The following is a 24,849-nucleotide window of genomic DNA, read 5'->3' on the forward strand; positions in this document are numbered from 1 at the left end:
GTTAAGCCTTCTGGCTGAACAACAAAAATCTAACAGGATTCCTCTATACAAGCTAAGCAGCATGGATGGGTGAATCTACCACTGCAGCTAAGGTATGTTGATTGCAACTGAACAGTATTTGGATTTGATTGGATGCAGGCACTGTTCAGCCATCAATTCCACCCAGTTCCTTCAATTTTTCAATCAAAGAAAATAGGGCAGGAGAGTGCCAACAGGGCCACCCACTAAACGAATTTTAGCTGGTTAATCAGGAACCGACAATGTTGATTTAGAGAGAGGCTGCATGAAGGGTGTGTTGGGTCTGCAGGTCTAAGCTGACCCAAAGGGGTTTATTTACTAAAGCTGGAGAGTCCAAAATCAGACTCCCTTCTGCATATAAACCAATCAGCTTCCAGGTTTCATTGCCAAAGCTTCATTGAACAAGCTGAGGTTAGAAGCTGATTGGTTTCTATGCAGAAGGGAGTCTGATTTTGGACTCTCCAGCTTTAGTAAATAAACCCCAAAGTGTCTCATAGCTAGCCAGGAGGCTGGATGTTTTGTTGTATACTGGATAGCATTGACAAAGACCCTTGCAGGGGAAACTCTTTTGCTTTTTGTTTGATTCAATAGTGACAAATAAACACTGCAGAACAACCTTAAAGCAGAATTTAATTCTCTCAATCAACATTGACTATTTTCAATCCTCATGCTGCTAGCATTAGTAGGTAGTTGGGAAAGTAGATCACATTTACTGGTATTAAACTTCAGTTAAACTTGTCATGATGTCATACATCCCAGGAGTCATGTCTCAGCTAAGCACACCCTCCTGTTTGCATACCTGAGCTAAGGGTAGATGGATTCCAGTAAGTAAATGCTACATCAATCATCTGCCATTAATCAAGATGGTTACAGACAGACATGCTAAAGGATGTTTTTCAAAGTGATTTCTTAGCGAAATATAGCATGGAGACATGGATGGATCAGTAAGTTTGATCTGAATATTAAAAATGAATTAAATAGTGTTTTTGGTTTGTGGTGGTCAGATGCAGTGTAGTTCCGCTTTAAATGCACTTTGGCATCGGGACTACTTTTCTGCAAGCTCTATGTTTTAAGCTGACTCCTACACAGTTCAATTATGTTTCTAACCATTTGTAATACATGAAAAAAGTATCTTAAGAATCATTTGTTCTTTTGAATAATAATGATACTTTGAAAGTCCTGAATTTTATTTTCTTATGTGTACCTTAAAATGATCTAACAAAAGTGTATCAATTGGTAATAAATCAAGCACAACTTCTACAAATGGCTTCTTTAGTCAAACTGATGGGACAGAATTTCCCAGAATTGAAACCCCTATGAATAGTCCTATAATAAGCCATAGTAATGTTGATGCAGATGTTTCATACCACCAGTTATATACCCGTGGCATTTTTACCCAGACACTTTTACCCCTTCAGTCATGTACCTCCCATTAAAGGCTTTTTCACATCAGATGTGCCGCTATGCACTTTTCTACATTTTGCAGGCTGTATTAATTTCAGTGGTGGGAGGCTACTTCAGTGATAAACATACAGAACAGTTATTGGGACGCTCACTTTTAGACTTTAGTGAATTTCGAAAGAGGGAACTGTTCTTTGCCAAAAAGAGCCATCAAGATCCAAATGCTTGACCAGCTTTGTGTAGGTGTGTAAACTTACAAATGACAACTGATGATCGTTGGAGCCTTAAAGGGTTCATTGGAGGGCTAGAACTAAAAGTTTTCGTGTCCCAATCTGAACTGCTCTAAGATAATTCACTGCAGTCCATGATGACATTTTTAATGTAATTTAGAGAGGTCTCCTGCAAAGAAACTAACAGTACATTACAACAGCCGCTTAACTGATTTTGTTCTGGTTAATCACTGCATCCTAGGCATTGGTTTATATCATGAAATTGTGTTTTGTATTAAGCACTGTCCTTCTAAAATGTGAAACAAATGTTACGGTTTCAAAAGTTTCCATCTGCACACAAACTGCAAAGTAGTCACACATTTCAATTTTTGTACCTTTTCAAAGTGCTACAAATACCCTATTTTAATGAAAGTAAAACACACACAAAGAAACAAGCAACCAAATACCAATTTAATACCATTCATGCAAGTTCAACAGCAGAAAAATGCACACAATCGAAATACATTACGATCCTAACAACATGTATTAAAATAAAACACATGTATAAAACAATTTAATATTAGGAATAACTTGTAACATGGCTACATAGTTAGTCTGATTGAGAAGAAAAAAAAAAAAAGGACATGTCCATCTTGTTCAACCATTAAAAGGAAAAAAAACAAAAATGTGTATGTATGATATATATATATTTATATATATATATATATATATATATATATGTTTAAATATCCTGTTTTTTCTTGGCTAAAATAAGGGCAAATTCTAATTAGTTGAAGACAGTTGAGTACAACTCCTCTACTGCAGACACAATATACTGTTTCTAAAAGTGAGAGCTCTTTCAAATCAATTGGTTGTAAACCTCAGACATGAAATATGAACAAAGCATATCCCTCTATAGTGTGCACTTGTCTTGAACCAGAGCACTAGGTCTGCTGCATTGTTCCTCTGCTATCACCATGAGTCAGTTTTAATCAGTTTTCCTGACACCAAGAGAAAAATGGTGACGGGGAGGACACAGCCTATGATTGACAGCCACAGCTCAGTCCCTGTGTGCTGTGTGAATGGGGAGTGTGACCCTTCCCTCCAACCAGCTCTCAGAGCTCCCGACACTGTGTACCTTCAACTCCCCACCTCATGCTTTCCAAATTTCTGCGCCCCTCAAGGGATGATAAAAGGAATAATCATACTTTTTTCACTGGGAGATGAAAATTATTTTAAAGGGTTTCTCTGACAAAAAAGACTATTTTATGAGGACCAGATGATTGTAGGCAACAATAAATCCAAAATATGGAAAACCTGTGCCAATCAGTTATCTGAAGGTACTGGTCTGACTGCAGAAAATTTCAGGGGTACCAGGAGACAGGTTTATTTGTCTTGTAGTGGGGGGAGTTTTTTCAGATGGTTGTAGGAGGATAAAAAGAGGGCTGCTCATTTGAGTAGTGAACTTTTGGGTAATGGCATTTGGGGTAGACACATCAGCCTTGGTTTGACTATGAAGCCTAACAAGGTTCATGTTTTTCAGCAGTTCCCATTTTTTAACTGTAAAGCAGAACTGGTCCTAAACAACCAACATCTTATTCTATGCCCCCCCCTTCCTTACACAGATGCTGGAACATTTTTTTCTATTTTTTACCATTTTTATTCTTTTTGTGCTGCAAGGTGGCACTTCCGAGTTCCCAGCCTAGGCCTGGCTCCACTGCCTCCTGGGACTTTTACATCACATCTATACCAGGAGGCAATGGGTTACTAAAAGCTCATCTATCCACATGCAGCGAATTCCCACACATGCACACAAATGCCACTGGTTTCTATATTGCCATTCCACCAGAAGCTGGCAGCATTTGTGCACATGCCCAGAAATCTGCTGCGTATGCTCAGATCTACCAGTGGTCTCCTCCAGCTCCCAAATGTCTGGAAAACATCAGCAATGCATCTGCACACACGCAAGGATTGCTGAAAAAAATGGTGGCATGGGGGGGGTAATTCAGGATAGGTTAAGTTCTGCTTTTAAAAGGAAATTCACCCTTATTTTAAAAAAAATACAAACAAAAGCACATATAGTGAGGTTTGGTGATGGCAAACATTAAATGGATACCTCTAAACCATTGCAAGATTTTTATTCTTTGCATGCTTTATTTTTCTTTCCCTTCCCAGTTATGATGATTTATACACATGTTGATAGGACAGGTTAAATGATGGTTCATAAGTTAAAACGGCAATCAGCTGTTTCCTAAAGCAGTATTAAAACCAAAAATGCCAAAATTTTCTTTTTGGGCCTCACACACTCCATCTTCCAGACACTTCAACTCATAGTGAGAGGGGTTCAGCAGCATAGGCAGTGCTGCCAATTCAGAAAGCTGTGGGCAAGGCCAGGTGTAGCCAGTTGCTAATTGACAAGCTACAGGTTTATGAATTAACAGTGAAAATGCTGATAACCACACCCCCTGAATTTGCATTTTTCACCATTATGTGTCCAAAGTCACATGTTAGAGTTAAGGTTAAAGGTTAGGGTTAAAGACTAGGATTAGGGTTAAATATTAAGGTTAAAGTCGAAGGTTAGGGTAAGGGCTAGGGTTAAATGTTAGGGCTAGGGTTCGAGTGAAAAGTTAGGATTAGGGTAAAGGACTAGGGTTGGGTTAGCTGTAAACATTAGGGTTAGCGGTAATTGCTAGGGTTAGCGTTCTAACCCTAACAATTACTGCTAACCCTAACCATAACCCCAACATTTAACCCTAACATTTAACCCTAACCCCAACATTTAACCCTAGCATTTAACCCTAACCCTATCATTTAACCCTAACCCTAACATTTAACCCTATCATTTAACCCTAACCCCAACATTTAACCCTAGCCCTAACATTTATTATTATTATACAGTATTTATAAAGCGCCAATAGTTCGCTCAGCGCTGTACATTACAGAGGGGAACAGAACATGTGACAGAACAATACCAATACAATGCAAAACATGAGGGGATCGAGGGCCCTGCTCTTTCGAGCTTACAATCTAGGAGATTTAACCCTAACATTTAACCTATCATTTAACCCTAAGCCTAACATTTAACCCTAACATTTAACCCTAGCCCTTAACCCTAACATCTAACCCATGGGTGTCAAACTGGCGGTCCTCCAGCTGTTGCCAAACTACAAGTCCCATGAGGCACTGCAAGATTGACAGTTACAAGCATGACTCCCAAAGGCAGAGGGATGATGGGACTTGTAGTTTCGCAACAGCTGGAGGGCCACCAGTTTGACATCCCTGAACTAACTCTATCCCTATCCCTTACATCTAACATCTAACATCTAACCCTATCCATAACTCTTAAACCTAACATTTAACCCTAGCCCTTAACCCTAACATGTCCCTGTGCTACTTTGATGTGACTTTGATGCAACTTTACATGCACTGGCAGTCACGTAGCATCAAAGTCACACTGCATGAACAAAACCGTCATACTTTCCTATTAGCGAAAAAAAAAAACCCAACGCAAAACACATCAGAAATGCAACACTTGCATTTTGGTGTGGGTCCATTGAAGTCTATTATATGCAAAATGCAATCTGCTGTGGAAAAAAAAGTCCTGAACCTTTAAAAAAAAAAAATGACTCAAAACGCACATATTTGCACTAGAGCCATAGGAAACCATATTAAATGGACTGTAGTGCGTTTCTGCAAAACGGACTAAAAATGCATAGGTGTGAACCAAGGCTAAAAGTCCATAGTTCTTTATTAAAGTATGTATTATTCCCAAATGCCAGTAAAAAGGGACTCTAGTAACATAAAAACAATATGACAAGGTCCTGAGGAATGCTAACGATGACACCAACAGTTACACACTGCATCATCAGGGCTGCATTGGGTGTGAAGAAGTCAAAGTAAACCTCAGATGCCTGCATCTATTTACCATTCTGGAGTGCTGTTCCAGGTTAGTGAATGTACATTCTATAGCTTAAATTACAGAACACGTCTCTTAACACTGAACAGAAATTTCAGTTATTTCGGTTTTAATAACAGTACTTACGGTTTTGTGATAAATGCATTTCTTTAGAATTAAACAGGGCAGACAATGTAAACTATGGAGTAGCAGTTTTTAAGATATATGTCAGAACCCAGCAATGGGCTATGAAAATGTTATCACTCTGCTGCCAAGTTTTGTGAAATGTCCAGTGTTAAAATTGTTTTAACATGAGATGTAAACATATTGATGAATGTTAATGCCATAAAAGGATAAAAAATGTTGAAAATAGATTCTTCAAATCTAATCTACTTTGTTTTTCAAAACTAGGAATGCAGACACCAATCCACCATTGGTTTTTATGTCTGTTAAAAGGTAAGCAGGTTAGACAGTCTTCAGAAGAGAAAGCAATGCTAGCTTTAGAGACATTTATGAACCAAACAGTCTAACGTTGTCCTGCAAACAAAAAGGATAAAAAAATGTTGAAAATAGATTCTTCATATCTAATCTACTTTGTTTTTCAAAACTAGGAATGCAGACACCAATCCACCATTGGTTTTTATGTCTGTTAAAATTTCCACAGAATCTATGAAGGGAAGGAAATACAGAATATTGCTATAGACCATTCATTTTGATGCTGTTAATGGGAACTTGTCAGTAGAGAAATATAGAAGCTGCCACAGTTGACAATTGTTGATACTCTGGGTTGTCAAACGTACTATTGCTTCACCATCGATTACCTCTAACATTATTTTTGCTTTGTGTAGAGTAAAGAAGAGTTTAAATTTCTCCAAGTTGTTGTATCATTATTGTGGATATCGATAATGCCTACTTTTGTACGCGATAATGTTAAATCCTACTAATCATCCTATGGTGATTTATATCTGAATTTCTATTAGTTCTGATCTGTTAATTATCCCCTTCTTGAGGGGCTATGCTTATAATTGTATTCAAGTTTATTTTCTGTTTAACAAAAAAAAAAGAATAAAAGATTGCAATATACATTTCTCCAGGATTTTTCTTCTATGTGTGACCCCCCATTGGTGAGGTTTTTCATCAATTTCTGTCCCTTACCAGAAATAGAACATGTAGTTTGCACCAGGACAGGAAAGCATGGATAGCAGTAAAACTATTGTTAAAGCTTCTATCCTTCTCCTACTAAAAATGTGTTTTGTCTTTGTCCCTGTTGAGGAAATTCCTCATCATGAAGTGACAGCTCCTTAGTAATGTCTATAAATAAAGTACACTTGGGGCCCGTTCACACCAGAATGGAAACCAAATGCACTGGGTGTGCAATCTATTGTGAGAGTCAATGTATTCCTAACAACACTCCAAACCCAGTGCATTTGCCAGCATAAGATCATATGGTACCTCGTGCAATTTGGTTGCAATGTGTTTATAAAAGCAGTGAATCACTGCTTTTGGTGTGATCCTGTATGATTTCAGGCCATTCAAATAAATGGGCTGAAAATCATACCACACTGAAATTGCAGATGAAGACTGCGTTCCTATTCGATTCAGGTGTGAAATGACCTTTATTTTTTTAGATAATATTTCAATGCAGATCAGTTTTCATGGATAACAGTACTACTAGAATGCCTAAAGGATTCAATAAATAGTTATTGTTAGCAGAAAACTGCCAGTGTGTCAGTATAGGATGTTACACATCAAGGATCCTGAAGCTGACAGTTGAGGCCAGCCTCTATTCTCTAACAGAGATCCCAGTGGGAGGTTTCTGTTTCAGGCTGCTTGCAGTAAATAAAGAGCAACCTGGCCCAACAAACAGCCCCTTCTATCTCATTTGGAGAGTAGGGGAAGAGCATGAGTTTCAAAATGCAAGACCTCTAAACAGAAGACATGTGCCAGCCAGGAAGCTCCATCCACACTCCAAAGACATACTGGTAGGGTAATTGGCTCCTGTCTAAATTGGCCTTGTATGTGTATATATGAATGTAAGATTGTACGCCCCTTGAGGGTTAGGGACTGACGTGAATATACAATATGTAAAGCGCTGCGTAAATTGACGGCACTATATAAAGCACCTGTAATACATAAATAATAAATAAACCAACCTCTTCTGTAAAAACAATATATATACACAATTGTATTTAGCAGTTTGATACAAATCATTTTAGACACTAAGTTGTATAAAATTATATCTTTTAAGCTGGGTAAGTATTTCTCTTGACAACAGCACTAAAGGCTAAAACATAGGTACCAGGGTGATATTTTTATGTTCATGGGCTTCATAGCTTTTGTGGAATTGTCCAACACTGCAACATTTAGTACACAGAAATTCTAAAATAATGTAAACATGTTTCAGTGTGTACTTACCAAATATTTAAACCTAAAAAATTTAACCAGGAGAAACTGTAATCTCCACCCATAAAAATCCCGATGTAGGCAACAGATACATTCTAAGGGTTAAAAAAAAAAAAAGAGGAAAATGTAAACGTTACATTAGCAAGACAATGGGGTTGATTTACTAAAGGCAAAAAAGACTGCACTTTACAAAGTGCCCTCAGAGCAACTGTACTTGCAATCATTGACATGCAACCTACCCAATCATTGACATGCAACCTATTGGAGATGCCTGGCATGCATTCAACTGGAAGGGCTTGATGTGCATCCAACTTACATTTATCTTAGCAACAAATTTACTTTCAATTCTTAACCATACCTTCACAGATACGTATCTGTACAAGACTCTTAAAATATACTTTGTGCTGAACCTGTGCTCCTGAGAATGTGTGAAGTAGACAGCTGGAAACCAAATGAACGGTGTCTTGCAGCTGAAAAACTACATCCATGCAGCTTTTACTTGTTCTTGGCCTGTTTGTGTTTGGGCATGCCAACCATTAGTCATCTTATAGTAGCCCCTTAGCAGGGTGAATCCCTTGTTAGTTAGGACTCCGGTTTTAGTGGTTTGGCCCTTCACATTCCAGTGAGGTAGGATCAGGATATTTAAGGAAGCAGTGATGAGTGAAGGAAAGGAAAAAAAGCTGTAGGGAGTGTGCATTTATGCCTTCCCTACTTTGGGGGAAAGCTGAAGCCTAGATGGGAATAGAGAGGAGAATCACAAAAATTTATATGTAGAGAACAGTCTTGTGAGTACCGTAGCAGTCGGGAAGCGGTTAAGAAAGTGTATGAAAAGGTTGTAACCCCAGTAAGATTTTTTTTTTGCTGTCTGTGTGCCCATTTGGGAGAGTCACACCCTCTATTTGTCTTTATGACCACTGTATCTGGGAGTCAAAGTGATGGAAAACCAAACATTTTGAGTTGTCACCAGAATGGCAAGAAAGGGGAAATGTTCTAATGGAGATATATGTTCCAGGAATGACTGTCTAAGAATGCATTTCCATCACATCCATCTGTGGGCCAGGAAATGAAGGGAAATCTCTCTAATGACACAGATGACAAGAAACCTCCCCCCTCCCCCCCAAAAAAAAGTTTAGATATCCTTTAAGTGGACATAGTCAAATAAGCCACTAACTGCACTGGCTGATAGCTGTTCCTAGAGGAGGCCAGGGAGAAATAAATTACATTGCACTCAGCATCATCGTCAATATGGGAAAGACAAAGTAAGTAATCAGAAAGCACATTACACTGATAATTGTCCTGCTGGGACAAATTAAATTATATGCTTAATTTGGCTACATGGTTAAAGAAAATAGATCAGTGACCCAACACTGGCCACAGGTCCTACAATGTGCACCTTTTGCAAATGCTAAGGTTAAATAGTAATTAAAAAAAATAAATAAATAATAATTTACTTTTATCTTAATTAACTAAAAATAAAAAATTAAAAAGTGAAATACCCTGTAAACATCTATGAAGAATACTTAGACTTACAAAAGCAAATCTCAGTTACCTTGAGTGCGCCAATTACTGTAGTGGTAAGAGCTGAGTTGTAGTAACTGCAGAGCACTATTGCATATATCAGTAAAAATCTGAAGAAAAAAAAAAAAAACACAAAAAATTATCAAAACAATATTTGGATGCAAATGAACATGTCTCCCGCATCCCCTACCCCTTAGTCATAGATTGGCATAGGAACACAGGTAATCTTTGCTACAGCTGCAACCAAGCCAAATGATAGGAAGGGACCTTTATGTGGTTTACTTCTCTTTCAACCACTGCCAATATGTCCTTTGTCCATTTTACCTAACAGATTAACCTGTGATTTTTTTTTTCCCTTTTTTGGGTAAGGCCTCATGCACACTGGACATTTTTTTCAAATGCTCCAAGGAATATCTGGCAAATATATTGCATCTTCTCTAGCAATGGATGCGGTGGCTGCATTAGTTATCTTTTTTATCGCTCCGTGAGGACGTCGATGATGAAACGCGTAGGGCGGAGCTTGATTGATGTGACATCATTACGTTTTTGGCTGCCAGCTACTGCGCATGTGCTGAGTAGCCAGGCTCGTTTATGTGATTGCTGTTATGCTGTTGATGCTGGTGTCGGCTGGGACACCTCTTGAGTAAGTGCAATGAGTACCTAATAAAGGAATTGGTTTTTATAATATTGCACCATGAAGTCTTTCTGTTTTTCTTGAGTGCTTGGCATTTCCCCCCATGGATACGTTTGTAGTTAATCGAAAATCCACTTCTCCAATAGATAAAGGACCACCTTCAAAGTTTTTCATCCTGTTATTTCGATCGATGAGGATCGATGTGTTGCAGAGTTTCCGTTTCTGAAGATATATTTATGGATGATCTGCCATTATATTATCAAGGTTTTTTGGTGAAAATTTTTCATATTTAGACACTTTTTTTGCACAAAAGTTTTTTGCACTTAAAAGTTTTTTTAATTTTTTTTTTTTTTGTGGTATTGGCATATATATTTTTTTTTCTGGACTTATGATTTGATGATTTCTTTTTATACACATTTACTAGCGCAAATTATTTATTTATTGGTACACTTTATATATGGTGATTTTTTGCAGCTGGTACACTATTAGTAAGTTATATAATTTTGACCATAGGCGCTATTATTAATTTTTCTTAGTTATCTTTTTTAGCCTTTTTTTCCCCCCTCTGTTTTCACCTAGTGATCTGGCCAGTAACACTTCCTGTATTAGAGGGTCTACAGTCTTAAATGAAGCAACAAGAGACGCCTTTGGACATCACCATTGTTAGTCTGGGAGGAGGGTAGTGTTAGATGTACTAACAGATTTACATACACTAACACACTGAAGCCAAACTCCAGCTCACACTTACAACAGTTTTGTTCCTTTGAACATTGTATGCACCCCTGTCAAGCGTTAAATGCTTTGTGTCAGCCCTCTAACACCTACATCTTCAGGACAACTTGTTCTGCTGAAAACAGTCTTACAGGCTAGATGAAATGAAAGTAAAAGAAAGCCTAAGAAAGAAAACAAATGCAGCCATCCCATCTAAGCACTGGTACGCTGCAAAATCATAAAGGTTTTCTTTTGAGTTTATTACCACTTTCAGGCCAAATAAGATATTTTATGAATATGCACAGATATTGCCTTGGTTAGTTTTATAAGAAAAGTGAAAAATAGATTTCAAAAAGGAGCAGGCTTCCCTTAACATTATATACATTACTGTGCAAAAGTTTTAGGCAGATGTGAAAAATGCTGTAAATTAACCACTTCGCCTCTCACATCTCTTCACCCCTAATGGACCAGTGCAATTTTTACATTTGTGATATGGACCTGTTTATCCGGAGATAATTTTGTCATTGCTTACAATGTAATACATATATAGTTTTTTTAATTACAGACTTTCTTTTCATGAATATTGTCTTGCAATAATGATTTTCTTTTACAATCTTTAGACAGTTAAACATATCAAAACTAAAAACGCACTTTTAATTTTTTGAGCAAGGTTAGTTTAAATATAAGTGTTACTGCTAGAGATGAGCGAAGTATTCAAAAATTCGATTCGACTGATTCGGCGAATTCGTGGAAAAATTTCGATTCGAGTCGAATATATTCGCTGCGAATTTAACTTATAAAAGGGTGTTTCTAGGCTTCAGAGAGCCTTTATATTAGTGCAGAACACTGTACCTTTAATTTAAATGCCCTTGGAGTCTGCTGGGGAAGAGAAATAATACTGTCAGTCAGTATGACATGCAGATGAGTGCCGTCGATCTTAGAATCACCGCACACTTCACTCATTTGGGCAGTCACGGGGCCAAAACCAGAGTGTGGAGCCACAGTGTGGTGGTGGAGGCAGCAGCAATGGGAGGCCATACAGCACCCTATGACAAAAATGGAAACCACCAGCAGTGTGAGGAGACCTGAAAGTGGCACATGGCAGAGTGTGGCGATGGAGACAGCAGCAATGGGAGGCCGTACAGGGACCCATGACACACTCTGGACCTGGCAGCAGCATGAGGAGGCGGTACAGGGGCCCATGACAAATTACGGGCCTGGCAGCAGCATGAGGAGTCGGTACGGGGGCCCATGACACACTCTGGACCTGGCAGCAGCATGAGGAGGCGGTACAGGGGCGCATGACAGATTACGAGCCTGGCAGCAGCAACTTGGACAGGAGGACGTTCAGCTTCTGCACCGTCGGGTGCGTGCTCGCAAACTGTTGTCTCTTGGAAACGGATTCCAAGAAAGACTGCTGACGGAATCCGTGAAGAGGAGTAGCAGGAGAAGGAGCATCTGAACGAGCGGAATATGCCAACAAGCGACAACAGGGGCCCATGACAGATTACGGGCCTGGCAGCAGCATGAGGAGTCGGTACGGGGGCCCATGGCAGATTAGGGGCCTGGCAGCAGCTATGGGAGGCCCGTAATCTGCCAGCACCCTATGACAAAAAATGGAACACACCAGCAGTGTGAGGAGACCTGAAAGTGGCACATGGCAGAGTGTGGCGATGGAGACAGCAGCAATGGGAGGCCGTACAGGGACCCATGAGAGACTCTGGACTTGGCAGCAGCATGAGGAGGCGGTATAGGGGCCCATGGCAGATTAGGGGCCTGGCAGCAGCTATGGGAGGCCCGTAATCTGCCAGCACCCTATGACAAAAAATGGAACACACCAGCAGTGTGAGGAGACCTGAAAGTGGCACATGTTTGGGGCATGATTCATGGCGGATTTAGTCAGTTGTGTCAGGAACTGGTGGTTTGAAATCCAGACTAATCCACGCCTGATTCATTTTCACAAACGTGAGTCTCTCCACACTTTGGGTGGACAGTCGTGTCCTCCGCGGAGTTACAATACCTCCTGCCGCACTAAACACGCGCTCCGATGCCACGCTACTGGCCGGGCATGACAGCCTTTCAAGGGCAAATTCAGCTAATTGGGGCCAAAGGTCAAGTTTCGTTGCCCAGTAGTCAAGGGGATTGTCTACCTCGGTTGGCAGGGTGCTGTCCAAGTAGGCCCAAGCCTGTTGTTTGAGGTCCTGCTCCAGGTCCACCTGATGCTGCTGCTGCTGCGGCTGGTTAGTAGTTTCCTCACTGCGCTGGTGAAGAAAGCTACTCATCATCGACTGCAGACTGAGGCAGCCGCTGCTGGTGGAGCTGCCACTGCTCCTACCACCCCACCCCTCCCCTGCTGCCATGGCAGCGGAACGCGAGCGCACAGGGCCCACAGTGTCTGAGGATGGACGTTGGCGCAGAAAGGCAGAGACCAGCTGACTACATAGGTGGTTTTTATAGTACGTTATTTTGGCCTCCCTCTCAGCAGGTGTGAAAAAGGCCACCATTTTTGAACGGTAGCGAGGGTCCAACAAGGTAGACAGCCAAAAGTCATCCCTCTGTCTGATGGTTATTATTCGGCTGTCGCTACGCAAGCAAGCGAGCATGCTATGGGCCATTTGTGCCAAGGAATGCGAGGGACTCCCTGCCTCCATCTCCACAGCATACTGCCACGGTGCGTCTGGGTCCTCTGTCTCCTCCTCCTCTACCAGATGCTCCTGCTCCTCCACTCCTGTCCGCTGAGTGGAAAAACCACCCATTTCACTCAATAATTCCTGAGCACCAATGTCCTCCTCTACCTCCTCCTCTTCTTCCTGTCCTGCCCCCACAGGGGTCATGTGGCGTTGAGATCTGTGCGCCACGTCTACCGCACCCTGACCAGCCATTGTTAACAGCATTTGTTCCAGGACATGCAACAGAGGAATGACGTCGTTCATCCCATAGTCCTGCCGACTCACGAATAGCGTGGCCTCCTCAAAGGGCCTGAGCAAGCGCAGGTGTCACGCATGAGCTGCCAATGGCTGACATCTAAGTTACACAAGGAGTACCTTTATCCGCTTTTAACATCAGGAAATCTGTGATGGCCTTTCGCTGTTCGTAAAGGCGGTCTAACATATGTAGGGTTGAATTCCACCTTGTTGCAACGTCACAGCATGAGGAGTCGGTACGGGGGCCCATGGCAGATTACGGGCCTGGCAGCAGCAATGGGAGGCCCGTAATCTGCCAGCATCCTATGACAAAAAATTTAACACACCAGCAGTGTGAGGAGATCTGAAAGTGGCACATGGCAGAGTGTGGCGATGGAGACAGCAGCAATGGGAGGCCGTACAGGGACCCATGAGAGACTCTGGACCTGGCAGCAGCATGAGGAGGCGGTATAGGGGCCCATGGCAGATTCGGGGCCTGGCAGCAGCTATGGGAGGCCCGTAATCTGCCAGCACCCTATGACAAAAAATGGAACACACCAGCAGTGTGAGGAGACATGAAAGTGGCACATGGCAGAGTGTGGCGATGGAGACAGCAGCAATGGGAGGCCGTACAGGGACCCATGAGAGACTCTGGACTTGGCAGCAGCATGAGGAGGCGGTATAGGGGCCCATGGCAGATTAGGGGCCTGGCAGCAGCTATAGGAGGCCCGTAATCTGCCAGCACCCTATGACAAAAAATGGAACACACCAGCAGTGTGAGGAGACCTGAAAGTGGCACATGGCATGAGACACTGTGGACCTGGCAGCAGCATGAGGAGGTGGTACAGGGGCCCATGGCATGGCAGATTAGGGGCCTGGCAGCAGCTATGGGAGGCCCGTAATCTGCCAGCACCCTATGACAAAAAATGGAACACACCAGCAGTGTGAGGAGACCTGAAAGTGGCACATGTTTGGGGCATGATTCATGGCGGATTTAGTCAGTTGTGTCAGGAACTGGTGGTTTGAAATCCAGACTAATCCACGCCTGATTCATTTTCACAAACGTGAGTCTCTCCACACTTTGGGTGGACAGTCGTGTGCTCCGCGGAGTTACAATACCTCCTGCCGCACTAAACACGCGCTCCGATGCCACGCTACTGGCCGGGCATGACAGCCTTTCAAGGGCAAATTCAGCTAGTTGGGGCCAAAGGTCAAGTTTCGTTGCCCAGTAGTCAAGGGGATTGTCTACCTCGGTTGGCAGGGTGCTGTCCAAGTAGGCCCAAGCCTGTTGTTTGAGGTCCTGCTCCAGGTCCACCTGATGCTGCTGCTGCTGCTGCGGCTGGTTAGTAGTTTCCTCACTGCGCTGGTGAAGAAAGCTACTCATCATCGACTGCAGACTGAGGCAGCCGCTGCTGGTGGAGCTGCCACTGCTACCACCCCACCCCTCCTTTGCTGCCATGGCAGCGGAACGCGAGCGCACAGGGCCCACAGTGTCTGAGGATGAACGTTGGCGCACAAAGGCAGAGACCAACTGACTACATAGGTGGTTTTTATAGTACGTTATTTTGGCCTCCCTCTCAGCAGGTGTGAAAAAGGCCACCATTTTTGAACGGTAGCGAGGGTCCAACAAGGTGGACAGCCAAAAGTCATCCCTCTGTCTGATGGTTATTATTCGGCTGTCGCTACGCAAGCAACCGAGCATGCTATGGGCCATTTGTGCCAAGGAATGCGAGGGACTCCCTGCCTCCATCTCCACAGCATACTGCCACGGTGCATCTGGGTCCTCTGCCTCCTCCTCCTCTACCAGATGCTCCTGCTCCTCCACTCCTGTCCGCTGAGTGGAAAAACCACCCATTTCACTCAATAATTCCTGAGCACAAATGTCGTCCTCTACCTCCTCCTCCTCTTCTTCCTGTCCTGCCCCCACAGGGGTCATGTGGCGTTGAGATCTGTGCGCCACGTCTACCGCACCCTGACCAGCCATTGTTAACAGCATTTGTTCCAGGACGTGCAACAGAGGAATGACGTCGTTCATCCCATAGTCCTGCCGACTCACGAATAGCGTGGCCTCCTCAAAGGGCCTGAGCAAGCGGCAGGTGTCACGCATGAGCTGCCAATGGCTGACATCGAAGTTACACAGGGGAGTACCTTTATCCGCTTGTAACATCAGGAAATCGGTGATGGCCTTTCGCTGTTCGTAAAGGCGGTCTACCATGTGTAGGGTTGAATTCCACCTTGTTGCAACGTCGCAGATCAGGCGATGCTGTGGAATTCCGTTCTGCCGCTGCAGCTCAAGGAGGGTGTGCTTTGCGGTGTAGGAATGGCTGAAATGCATGCAAAGTTTACGTGACATTTTAAGCAGTGGGATGGTGGATTTTAGGAACCGCTTGACAACCAGATTGAACACGTGAGCCATGCATGGCGCATGACACAACCTTCCTTGACGCAGAGCAGACACCATGTTCTTTCCGTTGTCGGTCAACATGGTTCCGATTTTCAGTTTGCGCGGAGACAGCCATCTGTCGATTTCTCTGTTCATTACACTGAGAAGTTCCTCCCCTGTGTGACTACGTTCGCCTGGACCTGGCAGCAGCATGAGGAGGCGGTACAGGGGCCCATGGCAGATTACGGGCCTGGCAGCAGCTATGGGAGGCCCGTAATCTGCCAGCACCCTATGACAAAAAATGGAACACACCAGCAGTGTGTGAGGAGACCTGAAAGTGGCACATGGCAGAGTGTGGCGATGGAGACAGCAGCAATGGGAGGCCGTACAGGGACCCATGAGAGACTCTGGACCTGGCAGCAGCATGAGGAGGTGGTACAGGGGCCCATGGCAGATTAGGGGCCTGGCAGCAGCTATGGGAGGCCCGTAATCTGCCAGCACCCTATGACAAAAAATTGAACACACCAGCAGTGTGAGGAGACCTGAAAAAGGCACATGGCATGAGACACTGTGGACCTGGCAGCAGCATAAGGAGGCGGTACAGGGGCCCATGGCAGATTAGGGGCCTGGCAGCAGCTATGGGAGGCCCGTAATCTGCCAGCACCCTATGACAAAAAATGGAACACACCAGCAGTGTGAGGAGACCTGAAAGTGGCACATGGCAGAGTGTGGCGATGGAGACAGCAGCAATGGGAGGCCGTACAGGGACCCATGAGAGACTCTGGACTTGGCAGCAGCATGAGGAGGCGGTATAGGGGCCCATGGCAGATTAGGGGCCTGGCAGCAGCTATGGGAGGCCCGTAATCTGCCAGCACCCTATGACAAAAAATGAAACACACCAGCAGTGTGAGGAGACCTGAAAGTGGCACATGGCAGAGTGTGGCGATGGAGACAGCAGCAATGGGAGGCCGTACAGGGACCCATGAGACACTCTGGACCTGGCAGCAGCATGAGGAGGCGGTATAGGGGCCCATGGCAGATTAGGGGCCTGGCAGCAGCTATGGGAGGCCCGTAATCTGCCAGCACCCTATGACAAAAAATTTAACACACCAGCAGTGTGAGGAGACCTGAAAGTGGCACATGGCATGAGACACTGTGGACCTGGCAGCAGCATGAGGAGGCGGTACAGGGGCCCATGGCAGATTAGGGGCCTGGCAGCAGCTATGGGAGGCCCGTAATCTGCCAGCACCCTATGACAAAAAATGGAACACACCAGCAGTGTGTGAGGAGACCTGAAAGTGGCACATGGCAGAGTGTGGCGATGGAGACAACCCACCGACTGTTTTGCTTGCTGCCAAGCTGCCACCCTCTTCTCCTGATGATGCGGAAGCAATAGCCTGATGACGACGAGGCTGCCAAGTGCGATCAGCCTCATCATCATCAATTAGGGTCTCCGCCTCACTACTAGCCCCCTCGGCTGCGTGTGGGTCAGGAGACAGACCTGTCTCTAGACCGGCTACCGAGCCACTCTCCTTGCCACTACTTCTTTGCCTGGCTGCTGAAGAGGCGGATGTCTCCCCCCGTTCCTGACCGCCCTCTGTTAGCTCTTCCTCACTGTACTGGATGACACCGGGAGCACTGGCCTCTGGCTGCGAATAGTGCTGCCTCGACCCCTTCCTCTGCTGCCACGTCTGCTCGCTCCTAAAACATTGCCTCCTCTGCCACTCCTCTGCATGTTGTCTGACATACTCTTTAATTAAACGATTCTGTGTCCCTGAGTAACAATTCTGTGTCTGTCTCTGAGTAACAATTCTGTGTCCCTGAGTAACGTTTCTGTGTCCCTCAGTAACAATTCTGTGTCCCTCAGTAACAATTCTGTGTCCCTCAGTAACAATTCTGTGTCCCTCAGTAACAATTCTGTGTCCCTCAGTAACAATTCTGTGTCCCTCAGTAACAATTCTGTGTCTGTCCCTCAGTAACAATTCTGTGTCCCTCAGTAACAATTCTGTGTCCCTCAGTAACAATTCTGTGTCCCTCAGTAACAATTCTGTGTCCCTCAGTAAGAATTCTGTGTCCCTCAGTAAGAATTCTGTGTCTGTCCCTCAGTAAGAATTCTGTGTCTGTCCCTCAGTAAGAATTCTGTGTCTGTCCCTGATTAACAATTCTGTGTCCCTGAGTAACGTTTCTGTGGCCCTAAGTAACAATTCTGTGTCCCCCAGTAACAATTCTGTGTCCCTCAGTAACAATTCTGTGTCCCTCAGTAACAATTCTGTGTCCCTCAGTAACAATTCTGTGTCTGTCCCTCAGTAACAATTCTGTGTCCCTGAGTAACGTTTCTGTGGCCCTAAGTAACGTTTCTGTGGCCCTAAGTAACGATTCTGTGGCCCTAAGTAACGATTCTGTGGCCCTAAGTAACGTTTCTGTGGCCCTAAGTAACGTTTCTGTGGCCCTAAGTAACGTTTCTGTGGCCCTAAGTAATGGTTCTGTGGCCCTAAGTAACGGTTCTGTGTCCCTCAGTAACAATTCTGTGTCCCTCAGTAACAATTCTGTGTCTGTCCCTGAGTAACAATTCTGTGGCCCTAAGTAACGTTTCTGTGGCCCTAAATAACGGTTCTGTGGCCCTCAGTAACAATTCTGTGTCCCTCAGTAACAATTCTGTGTCTGTCCCTAAGTAACAATTCTGTGGCCCTAAGTAAAGTTTCTGTGGCCCTAAGTAACGTTTCTGTGTCCCTAAGTAACGATTCTGTGGCCCTAAGTAACGTTTCTGTGGCCCTAAGTAACGTTTCTGTGGCCCTAAGTAACAGTTCTGTGGCCCTCAGTAACAATTCTGTGGCCCTCAGTAACAATTCTGTGGCCCTCAGTAACAATTCTGTGTCTGTCCCTAAGTAACAATTCTGTGGCCCTAAGTAACGTTTCTGTGGCCCTAAGTAACGGTTCTGTGGCCCTAAGTAACGGTTCTGTGGCCCTAAGTAACGGTTCTGTGGCCCTCAGTAACAATTCTGTGGCCCTCAGTAACAATTCTGTGTCTGTCCCTAAGTAACAATTCTGTGGCCCTAAGTAACGTTTCTGTGGCCCTAAGTAACGGTTCTGTGGCCCTAAGTAACGGTTCTGTGGCCCTAAGTAACGGTTCTGTGGCCCTCAGTAACAATTCTGTGGCCCTCAGTAACAATTCTGTGTCTGTCCCTAAGTAACAATTCTGTGGCCCTAAGTAACGTTTCTGTGGCCCTAAGTAACGATTCTGTGGCCCTAAGTAACGATTCTGTGGCCCTAAGTAACGTTTCTGTGGCCCTCAGTAACAAATCTGTGTCCCTCAGTAACAATTCTGTGTCTGTCCCTAAGTAACAATTCTGTGGCCCTAAGTAACGTTTCTGTGGCCCTAAGTAACGGTTCTGTGGCCCTCAGTAACAATTCTGTGTGCCTCAATAACAATTCTGTGACTGTCCCTAAGTAACAATTCTGTGGCCCTAAGTAACGTTTCTGTGGCCCTAAGTAATGTTTCTGTGGCCCTAAGTAACGATTCTGTGGCCCTAAGTAACGATTCTGTGGCCCTCAGTAACAAATCTGTGTCCCTCAGTAACAATTCTGTGTCTGTCCCTGAGTAACAATTCTGTGGCCCTCAGTAACAACAATTCTGTATCCCTCTGTAACAATTCTGTCTGTCCCTGAGTAACAATTCTGTGTCCCTAAGTAACGTTTCTGTGGCCCTAACTAACGATTCTGTGGCCCTAAGTAACGTTTCTGTGGCCCTAAGTAACGTTTCTGTGGCCCTAAGTAACGTTTCTGTGGCCCTAAGTAACGATTCTGTGGCCCTACCTAACGTTTCTGTGTCCCTAAGTAACGTTTCTCTGTCCCTAACTCTCTCCCTGAATACAGCCAGGTCTGCCTCTGTTGAATGACAGATTCGAAACGAATTCCACTTCGCCTACTTCGATTCGCTCATCTCTAGTTACTGCACATAAAAAGTGTGCTTTTTATTCTGTAATTTGTTATGTTTAAAATGATACTAAAATTATGGATCCCTGTGCAAAGCACTGCAAATGTTACTTGCAAATGAAGTTTGCTTTTCTTTACACTTTTTTCAATGTGATATGTGTAAATATATATTAAAGGTGTACAAATATTAACAAAAACAAAAAAGTTTACATTTTATTAGTTGAAGCGGAGCTCCACCCAAAAGAGGGAAACCTTCCCGTTAAGGATTGACACCTCTGGAGAGCAGGGCAGGGGGCAGCAGGTACCCAATTTTGACAGGTCCCCGCTCCCACGTTCGCTGTGATCACATAGGCAATCGGAAGCGGAAGTTGTCCCCCCCCTCCCACCCCCGCAGTCTTCAAAAGACATGTGACAGGTCCCAGAAGACTATGGGATCATTCACAAGGCACAGCGCTACTCGCGCATGCCCCCACTTGAGACGCCAGCACCAGGGACACAGGATGGCTGGTGAGTACACCACTGGATCGAGTGACAGGTGAGTGTCTTTTTTTAATAGCTTTTTTTTGTAGTTGCAGACTTATTTTTTTTACATTTTGACTGGCCAACTGCTTTATCAAAAAAAGAAACACACACAAAAAAAAAAAAAATCAGCAGAGAAATTATATTTGACTAGAGGAGAATGAGTTATTTAGGGCTAATTAGAGTAAACTAAGGGTTAATAAGGGGTTAAACAGAGGGACATTTAATTAAAAAACACTAAAAAACAAACTTCTTTACTTGTCAGGTTGCTTTAACTGGCTTCATCTACAGATTGAAGTTCATCCCTTTGATCTGTAGATGAATAAACAGAAAAATACAAAATAAAACAATGTTTCTTTGTATCTTTCTTTACACCGAGGTCACATCAAACCCGACTTTGAAATCATGCGACTTCACTGTAAGTTGCATGATTTCAAAGTCAGGGGACATGCCAATTGCAGGTGCGATTTGTAAGACATCGGACACAGATGTCTATGCAAAGCGCACCCAAAGTAGTGCATGTACTACTTTAGAAATTAGTGCGTCTCTGACCAAGTCGGAACTGCACCGATATGACTGCAGTAGTTGCAGAAAATTGGGTGTGACTTGGCATGCGATTTGCAGGTCGCATGGCATGCAAATTTGCATCCAGTGTGACTGGCAGCTGAGCAATGTTGTTGATAAACATTGTCAGACTTTTGTTAGCTGACAGCTCCAATTGCAGAGACCTTCCCTGTGTACTTGGCAATGCAACAGGGCAGAAGGACTGGATGTTCTTCACATGTCCTGTGTACAATGATGACATTTTTTGGGGCGTGTGTACAACCAGAGCAACTGGTTAAGAAAGCTTTCAGAAATAGAGGTGCTAATAGTTTATTTTTTTCAATTAACAAAATGAAAAGTAAATGAACATAAGTGAAATCCAAATCAATATTTGGTGTGACCACCCTTTGCCTTCAAAAGAACATCATCATCAATTCTTCTAGGTACACTTACACTGAGTTTTTGAAGGAACTCAGCAGGTAGGCTGTTCAAAACATCTTGCAGAAATAACCACAGATCTTCTGTGGGTGTAGGCTGGCTCAAATCCTTTTGTCTCTTCATATAATTCCAGACCAACTCGATGTTAAGATCAGAGCTCCTTGTTCGTCTTTACACTGAAGATAGTTCTTACCACTTCCAGACCAGACACTTTTACCCCCTTCCTGACCAGGGCAATTTTCAGCTTTTAGCGCTATCACACTTTGAATGACAATTGCGCGGTCATGCAACACTGTACCCAAATGAATTTTTTACCATTTTTTTTAGATAGATAAAGCTTTATTTTGGTGGTATTTATTCACCACTGGGATTTGTAATTTTTTTGCTATGTAAATGAAATGTCCAAACATTTTTTAAAAAAGTGTTTTTTTTATAACATTTTGCAAATAAATAATATTTCATCATAAATCTTAGCCAAAATTTATTCCGTTATCTTTTTAGTAAAAAAAAAAAAAATCCAAATTAGTTTATAGGCAAAAATTATAATTTTTAAACATTTTTTTTTACATTTTTTTTTATTTTATTTTTTTATATTATTTTTTATTTTTATTTTTTTTTTTTTACATACTGTCACCCTAGCAGTACAGTGTCACCATGGTGACACTGTACTACTTGTGAGGGGTGATAAAGATTTTTTTTTTTTTTTTTACACTGATTGCTTTTACACCCATATAGGATGTAAAAGCAATCATTTCTCTTTCTCTCTGTGTGCATTCCTGCACTCATTGAGAAATACAGAGTGAGCTGTGATTGGTCACAGCTTGTCACATGATACAAGGCTTTTGTGAATAGCCTTGTACCATGTGACCTCTGTGATCATTCACAGATTTCACACATAGTAAGCAATGATGTCAGAAGTGACATCTTGCTTACTACTTTGCATGTGATCACTGATTGGCCAATCAGTGATCACATGATCGGGACCTCGTACAGAGGTCCCGTCCGACGATCAATGTTTCACTGTGTCCGGAGGACACAGCGGGCACCGGATCGCGGTGCTGCGCGCTCCCAGGGAGCGCGCACAAGCAGGGTGCGGGGAGGCCGTTTATAGATGGCCACCCGACCCTGCAGTGCCACCATCCGGCCGTTTATATACAACGGCCGGTCGGGAAGTGGTTAATGACATTGCCTGTGTTTGGGGTTGTTGTCCTGCTGCAGAATAAATTTGGGGCCAATCACACACCTCCCTGATGGTATGGCATGATGGAGAAGTATAGCGCCATCAATTTACACAGCTCTTTACATATATATAGTACATTCACATCAGTCCCTAACCCTCAAGGGGTATACAATCTAAGGTCCCTAACTTACACTCACACATACTGGGACCAATTTAGACAGGAGCCAATTAACCTACCAGCATGTCTTTGGAATGTGGGAGGAAACCAGAGTACCCGGTGTAAACCCACGCAGGCACAGGGAGAATATGCAAACTCCAGGCAGGAGGTGCCGTGGTTGGGATTCGAACCAACAACCCTAATACTGCCAGACAGGAGTGCTAACCATTTAGCCACTGTGTTGTTTCTCTCTTTGTTTTTTCCTCTTTTTCTTTCCTTTTTGGTTCTTTTTTCAGTTTTCTATTTTTTTCCTGATAACGGTTGCATTCTCTATTTTTCACCTTCACTTTGCTTTTTTCACTGTCCCTGGTGTCTTTTCAGCTCCCTTACCGGAGCGGAGCCTACCCCTGGCCTGATGAGCGATCCCACGTCATGTGCTGCCATGGTGACGGTGTCCGGCGTTTCGCCGCTCAATAGCGAAGCACGAATGCGCCACACGAGGCACACCCTGATTGGTGGCTACCCTCCATTGCTTAGCAACGGCAACGCCGAGCCTCACGAACAATCCCCGATTGGGTACATCTGGCTAGTGTGCACGATCGACAATAGAGATTAGTGCTACATCTACTATGCTTGGCAGAAGATTATTTTTAGTACATGGAGATATATACACATAGTTCTATGTTTCTATTTTACCATATTTCACATATTTTTTCAGGATTGTGACATCATGGGATGCCAGATGAGGGGGTAGGGATATGTTCTTGGTTTTGATTGGTGGTTTATGTATATATATTATATATATATATATATATATATATATATATATATATAGTCTGTATAGTCACTACTGCACCCTTATCAGATGTCTGACGAAGGGGTCCCATGTGGCTCCAAAACTTTGCACTCTCTTTTGTGATGTGATCTTTTTGAAATAAAAACCTTTTTTGGAGCATATTGAGATCCGCGCTGGCAAATATGTACATTTAAATTTGGGGCCAATCGCACACCTCCTTGATGGCATGATGGATAAGTATCTGCCTGATCACCATTGATCCTGACCAAATCTAGGAACCTCCTCCATGCTTCATGTTGCTTTCAGACACTCATTACTGTACAGCTTTCCAGCCCTTTGGTGAACAAACTGCCTCCTGCTATAGCCAAATATTTAAAATTTTGACTCATCAGTCCAGAGCACCTGCTGCTATTTTTCTGCACCCCATTTCCTATGTTTTCCTTTGTGAATAGTTGAGTGGTTTAGCCTTGTTTCCACGTTAGAGGTATGGCTTTTTGCCCGCAATCCTTCCAGGAAGACTACTTCTGGCTAGATTTCTCTGGACAGCAGATTGGTGTACTAGGGTCCCACTGGTTTCCGTCAGTTCTGTGCTGATGGCACTGCTGGGCATCTTCCAATGTTGAAGGGAAGTAAGCATGACGTGTCTTTCATCTACTGTATTATGTTTCCTTCTCCAACCACTGCAGAGGATTAACCCCTTAGGTTCCACAGTGAGTATATGGTCCTCAACGTTGCCCGTTTCTTTGTCCTCAACATTGCCCATTTCTTTGTGTTCTTTCAAAAGATCTTGAACAGCACATCTAGAAACCCCAGTCTGCTTTGAAATCTTTGCCTTGGAGTGACCTTACAAATGCAGTATAACTACCTTGTGTTTTGTTGCTGTGCTCAATTTTGCAATGGTTAATGACCTGTGACATGAAGCAGTGTTACATAATCACACCATAGCATAGCAGCGTTCGTCTGTTCCTCAGCCAGTTTTTAAGCCACCAACATGGCTGTCTCCCTTTCAGTTAATAACTGTTTCAACCTACATATTAAAAAGTGTTACTAAACCCAGGACCATGCATCTACTATATCTGGTCTCCCACAATACACAGAACATGGAAATGCAATCATTTTAGTAAATATAAACTGCTAAATACCTTTTCTCAACAAAAGTTAGAGCAGTCTTGTGACTTCTATCAGTGTCCAGCCCAGCACTAGCTAAA

The 24,849-nt window shown here is 43.4% G+C and overlaps 1 protein-coding gene across 1 annotated transcript in view; it reads right to left on the reverse strand.

The window, feature by feature from the left end:
* SLC35D2 (solute carrier family 35 member D2) overlaps window positions 1-24,849 on the reverse strand; it is a 103,147-nt gene that overhangs the window by 8,522 nt on the left and 69,776 nt on the right. The window contains exons 10-11 of the mRNA XM_089662140.1: window positions 9,476-9,554; window positions 7,939-8,021 (exon numbers count right to left, since the gene is read on the reverse strand). Of these exons, the coding sequence (XP_089518266.1) occupies window positions 7,939-8,021; window positions 9,476-9,554 (162 nt within the window). The remainder of the gene's footprint in view (window positions 1-7,938; window positions 8,022-9,475; window positions 9,555-24,849) is intronic.

Source organism: Staurois parvus, unplaced genomic scaffold (assembly GCF_062004578.1).
Source record: "Staurois parvus isolate SC_StPar_1 unplaced genomic scaffold, SC_StPar_1.0 ptg001432l, whole genome shotgun sequence".
NCBI classification, from domain to species: Eukaryota; Metazoa; Chordata; class Amphibia; order Anura; family Ranidae; genus Staurois; species Staurois parvus.